Raw genomic sequence first — 10,791 nt, forward strand, 5'->3', positions numbered from 1 at the left:
TTCCTTTCTTTCTTTTTCTTTCCTTTTCTTTCTCTCTAGTAAGCTTCATGCCCAGCCTGGAGCACAATGCAGGGCTTGAACTCAGGACCTTGAGATCAAGACCTGAGCTGAGATCAAGAGTCGTATGCTTAACCAACTGAGCCACCCAGAAGCCCCCAGGTGATATGTTTCACATTAAAAATGCTTGGGGACCACATCTTTCTCCTAAATTCCAGACAAATCTATCCAACTCTATTTCCACCACCTCTGGGGATCTTGTAGCAGTTCTTAATCCTGGCATCCATACATGCCTGTACAAGCACTAAGCGAGGCACAAAGCCAGGATTGTTCCAGAAAGAATAAGAGGCAGCACAGGGTGGTATAAAAAGCACAACTATATGAGCTAGACAAACCTGGGTTTGTACTCTTCCTCTCATTCTCTTTCTCTCTCTTTCTTTGAGTTTGAGAAAAGAAAATGAATTCCTGGAATTGTATTTGCTTTTACTCACATTGAAAATGAAGAAAATATTTCCTTTGCTTGATTATCTTAGATGATTAAATGAAACTCTACATTTAAAGCATGCCAGAGAGCTCCCTGCTGGGAGCCTGCTTCTCCCTCTGCCTATGTCTCTGTCTCTCTCTCTCTCTGTGTCTTTCATAAATAAATTAAAAAAATAAATCTTTAAAGCATGCCATAGAAAACTTGAAATAGAGTATGAAGTGAAGAAAAGAGGACCTTTCCTCAATAAATATTTTACCTGACAAATTGTATCTAATTTATTTTAAAAGATTTTATTTACTTATTCATGAGAGACACACAGAGAGAGGCAGAGACACAGGCAGAGGAAGTAGGCTCTCTGAAGGGAGCCCAATGTGGGACACTATCCTTGGACCCTGGGATCATGACCTCAGCCAAAGGCAGATGCTCAACAACTGAGCCACCCAGGTGCCCCAAATTATGCCCAGTTTTTTACGAAAAAAAAACTTTACCTTTTTCTGCTGACAGTGTTAGTTACTGAGGCTGGGTTGGGTTATTCCTTGATATATTTGCACAGCCCTCCCCTATTTCCATACTCACCCTGCCAAATTCTTTCTAGCTTAATTTGTTCGCTAATCAAACGATGTGCCCCCCTCCCTTCCCCAGCCCACGGCTGTTTCTGAGGTGGGGCATGGAGGACGTTTGTGCATTGACAGGATGGGACTCTGCATTGATGTGGCTTCGGTGCTGGCACAGAAGTACACTGCAGAGTCTCCCAACTCTGCCGGCTGGATCTTTAAGATGCTAAGTCCGTCTTCGGAAAATTCAGTAGAAAAGCGTTTCTTTGGCATTCCTGACTGGTCTAAGATAGTTTCTTTCTGGAGGTAAATCATGAATTTCAGACCTTCCCCCAGGAACTGCTGATACCAATAAAAATAACTGTGTCCTTTCTCGGGGCTGCATGTCAGTATTGCCTCTTGTCCTGTCCTTCTCACCAGGTGTCTCGGATTCTGGGTGACGCCAGCATTTGTGGAACCTCAGAGGAGAAGAGATTACATGAGATAGAGTCATAGTGTAGCAACCCAAGGTGAGTTTAAATATCTTTCAAGATATCTGCGTTCGTGTAAAAATTCGCATACACGTTGCTCTTCACTCCATGATATGATCATTTGTTTTCATTTAAATGACAATACCTTTTGGAAAATCTTTGGGCAACATGAAGGTCCAGGGCCTACAGAGCCACAGACAAAGCCTGGTGATGCTGATCTGTTAGCCGGGAACTCACCTGTCCCCAGGAGCCAGATGACCACCCAGCAGAGGAGACTGGTGCCCATGGCAGAGATGACATGAAGAGGACCCATAGGTAGAGCCCAAGAGAGGTGCTCACTAGACCTCAAAGCCACCTCCTCTGAGGCGGGTCTTCCTGTGAGGTCAACATTTCAGGGGCTCCTGTTGTCTCTAGGTTCTTCTTATACATCAGTTGAATGACACATCTCTTTTTCTTTCCTGTAAACACACTCTGGCTCGTATGTGTTACTACACGAACAGTGTTGTGCAGGTATGGAGAGTGACAAGTACCTTCACAGTTGGTCCTAGCTTTCTGAGACATTTGTTTTTTCCACTCCCCTCTCTACTCTTTCTTTGTTTTTTATTTTATTTTATTTTATTATTTTATTTTATTTTATTTATTTTATTTTATTTTATTTATTTTATTTTATTTTATTTTATTTTATTTTTATTGGTTCATATCATCTTCCCATTTTCTCTTGTTGAGTAGAGCAGTGAGAAGGTGTGAGGTCTAGGTACACACACTGAGAAACATGGAAGTCGGAACCAGGGTTGCTGGTGAAAAAATTAGAGACAGGATATGATTCGATTCTGTTTCCTTGTTTCTTCCTCCTCCTCAGCTAAGCAATGATTTCAAACATCTTGAGGGAAACTTATTTTGTGTTTTATAACTCACTTGTCTCATCTTTTGTTATTCTACATGAATTTTGGATGTGAGTAATTCAAAGAAGAGATAATAATATTATCTCTTAGTAATTATTATTATTCTTTGAATAATAATTCAAAGAAGAGCCATTAGAAAAACTGCAAACTTTCCCTCTCACCCTGTGTCCACAATTTTATTTATCTGTCTGCATTAGTCTATTTGTTTTCTCATATATTTTTAGAGGTTGAAAGAGCATGCATACTTGAGTGGGGGAGGGGCAGAGAGGGAAAGAGAGAATCTCAAGCAGGCTCCATGCTCAGTGCAGGGCTTGATCTCATGACCCAAGATCATGACCTGAGCTGATATCAAGAGTCAGAATGTTTAACTGAGCCATCCTACACTGTTCTCTTTAATCATGGGTGGGGTACCTATATTTGAGAGATCTTCCTTCCACTCTTCTGTCTTTCCTAACCTATAGCATTGAATAAAAATTATGTGAGAGCCTCCTTTGTTCTAGTTATAGTGAAAGGAAGATACAAGGAAGACTAAGGTACGGTCCCACTCTACTAGAAATTATAGGTTCCCTGGGAGATATAATCTAAATACCTAGGATACTCCAGGCTTTGAGTAAAAGCTAAGATCATGTTAATTTTTAGTATCCAAATAACAGTGGCTCATGGCCTTCTCTTATCAATAGCAGGATCCTAAGGCCTGTCTGAAAGAGTCTCTATTATTTTGGGAGGTATTTAGCAGGCTCCCGGAGTGTACATTTTAATCAAAATGCAGCTGCCATTACCACTTAGAATCATCTCAGTTATTTCTCCTAGAGATACTCTAGTTGTTCACCAATGTTAGGGATGAAAATGCCCATCACGGAGCACTCAGGCCCGGCCAGAATGGACTCTTCCCAGATGCTGTTAGACACACGAATCCACTAGGGCAGTGCTGGAGTTTACACAGATGTGGGGAATGAGTTGTCTCCTCCTCATCACTGAGGTGTCCTTGTTATTTAGCGCCCAAAACAACTTCTGCTTATGTGCGGAATCTCACCAAGGAATTTGTGAATGGTTCCATCAGCTCAGATCACCAGTCTTCCCTCTCTCTCTGGGCTCAAACCCAATAGAAGGGGTTAGATACAGGGTAGGTACCTTACTGTTCCTTTTGTTCTCTCCTGTTCATTACTACATGTTCCAAACCAAACCTCTTCCCCCTGGTCTTAACTGCCGATTAATCAGGGTGACTGGGTGACGGGCACGGAGGGGGGCACTTGACAGGATGAGCACTGGGTGTTATACTAGGTGTTGGCAAATCGAACTCCAATAAAAAAATATACAAAAAAAAAATCAGCATGACAAATGTCAATAGGTGCAAGCAAAGAATTGTGTGTTTGAATGGGAGTTAAAAGGTAGTGAAGGCTGATGGTGAGGATATGGTCTACGCTGACAGTGCTAACATCCCAACTTGCCTGCTCAAAAGGCTGTGGGACGATTCCTACAATGTACGTAACTGCCTTTGCTACCTGGAACTTACCCGGTCAAGTTTCCACTTTCAGACATTCATACTAGCTCTTCTGACAAAACTAAAGGTATGTATCTTCCCTGCATTTTGAGCATGCAAAGGCTAAAGATTCATCCCAATGGCTCAAGCCTTAGGATATAGCCTTACCTTCCCCTCATTCCCTCTAAATTAAAGCCCTCATAATGTGTGCCCACCCTTCAACTGAAAGAACACTACTCAACAGGGTAAAAATTGGCTAAACCACAGTCAGATCAATAACACAATTTAAATTGAGAAATACTGAGTAAATTTAGGAGATAAGCAGAATAGAAAATATTTAGTTCCACTTCTCTGTCTCCAAGCAAGTAAATTATTGCCTTAGACACGATGTCAAACACTTTTGGATTTCCTTTCGACTGTTATTAGCATTATAAACTTCAGAGTGGCTAAGAGACTAGATATTAAATGTTTTCACCCCACAGAAAGAAATAATAATTATGTAATGTGACAGAAGTATTAAATAATACAATAGCAGTAACCATATTGTGATATACGAATGTATCAAATCAACACAATGTACATCTTAAGCTTATGTAATGCTATATGTCAATTATATCCCATTTAAAACCTGTTTTATTGAGGGGATCCCTAGATGGCTCAGCGGTTTGGCGCCTGCCTTTGGCTCAGGGCCTGATCCTGGAGTCCCGGGATGGAGTCCCACATCTGGCTCCCTGCAGGGAGCCTGCTTCTCCCTCTGCCTGTGTCTCTGCCCCTCTCTATGTGTCTCTCATAAATAAATAAATAAATAAATAAAATCTTTAAAAAAAATTTTAAAAAGCAGTTTTATTGAGGTTTAATTGACATAAAAATAGACTGCATACATTTAAAGAGTTTTGATGTGTGTATGCAGGTAGGGAACCATCCCCACAGTCAAGATAGCGAACACATCCATCACCCATAAAGTTTCTTTCTGTCATGTTGTAAAGCCTTCCCTCCCAACACTTTCCACACCTATCCCATCCCTAGGCAACCACTGATTTTCTTTCTGTCAAAATAGATCAGCTTGCATTTTCTAGATTTTCCTATAAATAGAATAAAGTTGTATGCATTTGTTTGTGCCTGGCTTATTTCCATTACTGTAATTATTTTGAGGCTTTTTATGTTATAATGCACATCAACATTAAGTTAACTTCTTAGGCCACTTAAGGAGTGTATTTTCCTGAGAAGTTTATAAAATGTTTTATATTTTTAGATGACTGACAAGTTCGTCAATAAAATTGATACACAATACAAATTATACAACCCATTCCTCTATTCACAAGGGTATCTCTTGAAAATAGGCTGGGGGCTCCTGGGTGACTCAGATGGTTAAGCCTCTTTGCCTTCTGCTCAGGTCATGATCCCAGGCTTCTGGGATGGAGCCCCGCATAGGGCTCCTGGCTCAGCGGGGACTCTGCTTCTCCCTTTCTCTCTGCCTCTCCCTCTGCTCATGCTCTCTCTCTCTCTGTATCTCTCTGCGTCACATGAATAAATACGAATATTACAAAGAAAATAGGCTCAATTTTTCTGAAATTCAAGTTACAATATTTGAATCTTTTTAAGTTAAGCTTCCAGATCCCTTTTTTAAATTGAGATAATAATTTATGTACATAAAATTCGCCATTTCAAAGTGTACATTTCAGTAGGTTTTAGTATTTATAAACATGTGCAAAAAAAAATACCATATAGTTCTAGAGCATTGTCATCATCCCAAAAGAAAGTCTGTACCAATTAGAAGTCACTCTGCATTCACTCCTTCTGCAGCCCTTGGCAACCATTACTCTATGTTTTATCCCTGATGTTTGCCTATTCTGGATTTTTATATAAATGGAATCATATACTATGTGCCTTTTTGTGCCTGGCTTCTTTTGCTTAACATATTTTTTTCAAGCTTCTTTTATTTTATAGCATGTATCAGAATTTCATTCCCTTTTATGACTGAATAATATTCCATTATAGGAATACACTACACCTTGTTAATTCACCAGTTGATGAACATTTTAATTCTTTCCCTTTTTTTTTTTGGCTATTATGAATAACATCCAAATAAGGGACTTGTATTGAGAATATTTGGAGAATTTTCAAGGTTTTCTATAAATATATTCTGGATGCAAGTCCCTTGTGAGGTATATGACTTGCAAACATTTATATTATTTTGGGGGATGACTTTACCTTTCTTGAGAGTGTCCTTTGAAGCTCAAATACTTTTTAAGTTTGGAGAAGTCCAGTTGATCTTTGTTGCCCATGTTTTGATGTAATATTTAAGAAATCATTGACTATCTTCCGTGGTCGTAAAGATTTACACCTGTGTTTTCTTCCAAGAATTTTATACTTTTAGCTCTTACATTTATGTCTTTAATCAATGTTGAGTTAATTTTTGTATATGGTATGAGAAGGCCTGCAAATTCATTCTTCTGCACATGAGTATCCAGTTTTCTCAGCACCATTGGTTAAAAAGTCTGTTCTTTCTCAATTTAATGGTTCTGGCACTCTTATCTAAAATCAGTTCCCCATAAAGGTATGGGTTTATCTGAGGACTCTCAACTTTGTTCCATTGATCTATTTGTATTCTCTTCCAGTACAAAACTGTCTCCATTTCTTAGTTTCATAGTAAGTTTTGAAATGGGAAAGTATGATTTGTCTAATATTTTTCTTCCTTTTAAAAATGTGTTGGCTAATTTTGGTGACCTAAACTTTCATATGAATTTTAGCATTGACTTGTTAATTTCTGAGGGAGGAAAGATAGCTGGAATTTTAGAATTTGATAGGAATTTAGTTGAATCTGTGGATCAATTTGGGGAGTTTTGCCATCTCAAAAGTATTAAGTCTTTCAATCCATGATCATAGGATATCTTTCCATTTATTTAGGTCTTTAATTTCTTTCAAGCCATGTTTTGCACTTTTCAGTGTACAACTTTTTCATTTCTTTTGTTAAATTTATGCCTAGATATTTTATTATTTTGATGCATTGTCTCCTTGAGAAACTCTAATTGGCATTATATACCCCTTCATAGTAAAAGTGGAAATACAGATTAGCTTTTACTCCTCCAGGACAGTATTCTTGCTATACATAACAAGATTTAGGTAAGCAGGGGCAGTTAATAAGGCAAAACCGTTAGTGAAAATAAAGTAGATTAGATTGGTTTTTAAATCTGATAGCGCCCTCTGCTGGGGAGGAAAAAGCTGATGTGTGCCTCGGCATGGATGTCTTAGTAGGTGTGCGCATGCATTTGCACAGGCGTGTGTGTGTGTGTGCGTGTGTGTGTGCGCGCGCGCGTGCGCGCGCGCCTTGGAGTGTGGGGTGGCAGGGAGTGAGGCCACTGGCCATGGAAAGAGGAGAAAGGAGTTTCTTTTAGTTATAAGAATATCCATGTGGATGCCTCAAGCGTTCCTCAATTTCAAAATGACCTTTTGTTGAAGACTCTCTTTCATCTTCCATCCCTGGATATGTTGGCCGTCTTGGTATTCTTGGAATCCAAGGGTATCTTCATGGCTTTCACCTCCTTCACCACTCACAAGAGATAAGTGTTAAAATTCTGTCCATTTTCTATCTCAAGAGTCCAGTTAGATACCATTCTTGGGCAGTCGTCAAGAGTCCAATGTTGGTAAGAATCCTGCTGAGATACTTAGCCAGAATTTCCTACCCTCAATATCTGAATATTCTTGATAAAAGACCACATCCCTGTTTCTGACAGCTCTCCTGCTGGGGCGAGGTCTGATCATCCTGGCGTGCCTTCAGCAAGAGTCTTGCTAGGTCGGTGTAGCCAGAATCACCCTTCACCCTGCTGTCTCCTCTTGGTAATTATCCATCCACTTCCACCTCTCTGCTTCTTGGCTATGAACTCCCACTTTTCCTGTTTAGAGTTGGAGTTGAGCCCAATCTGTCTCCCTACCGGGGAGTACTCCACTGCTGCAGTTCCCCTGAGTGAAGTCCGCCTTAACAAGTGTCTGAATGAGATTTTCTTTGACAAAATTCACTACAATAGTAATAAACAATTTACTTTGAACAGAGAGATGCTATGGTTTATGTCATAATATACAATGGCTTTCTTAGTTTACTGTCTGAACCAGGACCCTTTAATGTATGAAAGAGTGTGCTATTAATAATTTTCCCAGGACAACAGTCCTAAACCAGGGCTGCCATGGTAAAAAGAGCATTTGACTGCTCTATGTGGTTGACTCTGATGCACTCCTTTAATTACTGCCATCTGGCAACAGTGGGGAGATTGCAGGAAATATATACCATTTTCTTTGACATGACCACATTTCAAGTCTGCGCCAATGCTAAGGCACACAGGAATGATCTAGAATGTCCCTGCCAACCAGATCTTCCCTGGATCTGTGTTATCTACATTTACAGTTTGCTCAGTTATTGCCAGATGGTAGCGAAGTGTCTTCCATTGCAATCTCTGGTGGTCACACGTGTGGGAAAATGGAGATGTATCCTGAGTCATCCTCATGTCAAATCTTAGAGAACAAATTGTGCAAATTTCTAATTTTAAAGAGGAGAATATTGAGTCATAGAGGGTGAGGGCACTTGCCAACATCCTACAGCTAAAAAAAAAAAAAAGCCAGAGTTTGGATTAGGAAGCAGGTGTCTTGACTCCAATTCCACTATCTTTGGATCTTACATCTCAAGAGAGAGAAGAGAACCATGGAGTTTGTGGAATCATAGAGTCAAACTCCATGCTGCCCTGGATTTGAGACTTGAATTTCCTGAAAGTTTCTGAATGGGGAATACTACCCAGTGTTTCTCCTGCTTCTTTCCCCTTGAGACAGTTGTGGTTGCTGTTCCCTCACAGTTATTCCCATTGAATCACTGCTCTTGAGAGATGGTCAGTCATGTGAAGGTGGCAGATCTGTGATAAAAGGACTATAATAAACCTGTAGTGGTCAACATCCCGTTGTTTCACAAACATGGAAGTCATTGGCCTCTGTGGAGGGAAAGAGTCCACAGAGGGGTCTTGTTTGGGATAAAATCAGTAGGAATTTCTTACAGTTTTGGTAAGATAATATCAATATCAGATCTCTGTAGTCAGAAAATCCGGGGGGGGGGTGCTTTCTTTCTAAACTTGGAGTCCATAGACTACCCAATTCTACTCCATCTTTTAGGAGTCTCAGAAGCCCATGTCCCAAAACACACCACCCTATAATTTAAGAGCTAATTTATAGTCTTGCCCTCTCCTGCTTGCAGCTGGAGCCACAATTATCAATCCACTTCTTTCTTTCTTCTGAGGCAGAAGACTGGGAAGTGGCCTTTTCAAATGTCTCCCTGGAGCTCAGGGGAGAGGAGAGGAGCCAGTGAGTTTGCACAACGGAAGAAACTGGCTCAGTTGCATTGTGCCAATGCCACCAGTATGGAGCTCACAACTGAGTCTCCCAGCTCTGCAGGATGGGTCTTATAGTAGAATATATTCCATTAGGTCTTTCATCTGAGAGTGTGAGGCCACAGTCTCTGGGAATACCCAAAGCCTCAGGACACTTTCCACAGGAATGGGGGATCCTTGGTCCAAACGCATGACCTCATGTTCATCTTGTCATATAGGTGATGTAAAAGGGCTCCAAACCCACTGAGCATTCTTAGGAAATGTGAGGTTTAAGGAAAACACAGAGGATGTGGAAAAAGGGAAAAGAGTGAGGATAACAGGAGCAAGAAGATGGTGGGACACTGTACTAGAGTGCTATTTTACCAATCTTAGAGAAATTGGCAGAAGTTCTCAAACTTTAGCATGACAAGGTTAGGTGTATTCCTGTAACCCATTTCCAGAAATTCTAACTCTGAAATTCTGACCCTGTCCTAGAATATATCTTTTTATCCTGTCCCTCAGGTGATACTGAGGAAGGAAGTTATTTCAGACAACAGTTTAAATCTCTTCCAAGTGGAGATCTTTAAGAGGCCAAACTAACAAAAAAGAAGACCATTGAGTGCAATACATTAGAACGTTAAAATTTAAGGAACACGAAGAATGTCCGTAGGAATGTGAATAACTAGTAGATAGATTTAAGTTCTGGAAACTACATTTACAAAAAAGAATAGATGGGAAATAAGAAACCTAATTGAAAATGAGGTGAGTGAAGCCCAGGGAAGAGAAGTTCCAGCGTTTGGGGTATAGTCAATATTGTCAAATGCTTTGAAGAGATCAAGGAAGCAGAGAAAAGAGCAGCCTTTGGCCCACCAAGTTCAGAATCTTAAGATTTAGGAGAATAGTTTCATAAGAATGGAAATATTCCATGAAAAAGCTGAAGATGGCACCCAAAGGAATGATTCCTCTGTAATGAAAATGAAAGTGTGGGCCACTAATTGTGCTTTATTACTCGTAGAGGAACAGAAATGGACACTAAGGAGGGTCTCACTTTTGAATGCTGGAAAAGGAACCTGAAATAAAAAGCCATAACATTGGGTAGACCAGGAACGTGAGAGCTTCTGTTTCAAGTGGTGACAATGAAATTTTGCCTGAGAAATGAAGTAAATTTGGATTTCTGGGGGTAAGACAACCAGGTTCAGCTTATATTGAAATAAGAGCAGAAGTGACTTAAGAGAATATATGAACTTCTCTAAAGCTGAATGGTGGGTGGTGTAGAATTGAACAGGGTTCTTTTAAAGTATTTTTTTTAAGATTTATTTATTCATCTCAGAGAGAGAAGGGGGATGGACAGAGGGAAGGGGAGAGACAGATAATCCTGGTGAGCACAAGCCTGACATGGGGCTTGATCTCACGACCCCAAGATCATGACCCAAGCTGAAATCAAGAGTCAGACACTCAACCGACTGAGCCACTCAGGCGCCCCAAAATAAGCAGTTTTATAAACAGGATGGATCATCACATTTTAACCAAGGTATTTTGAATTCTGTATCTGTTCTATG

General features: G+C 40.2%; 1 gene segment (V, D, J or C); it reads right to left on the reverse strand.

Annotated features, from left to right (window-relative positions):
• Nucleotides 1-1,089: 1,089 nt before the first annotated feature.
• Nucleotides 1,090-1,887, reverse strand: LOC119874695. The segment is given in 2 exon segments: nucleotides 1,090-1,493; nucleotides 1,743-1,887. Coding segments are annotated over 2 exon segments (480 nt in total).
• Nucleotides 1,888-10,791: the final 8,904 nt, after the last annotated feature.

The sequence above is a fragment of the Canis lupus genome, chromosome 16 (assembly GCF_011100685.1).
Source record: "Canis lupus familiaris isolate Mischka breed German Shepherd chromosome 16, alternate assembly UU_Cfam_GSD_1.0, whole genome shotgun sequence".
In the NCBI taxonomy this organism is placed as follows: Eukaryota; Metazoa; Chordata; class Mammalia; order Carnivora; family Canidae; genus Canis; species Canis lupus.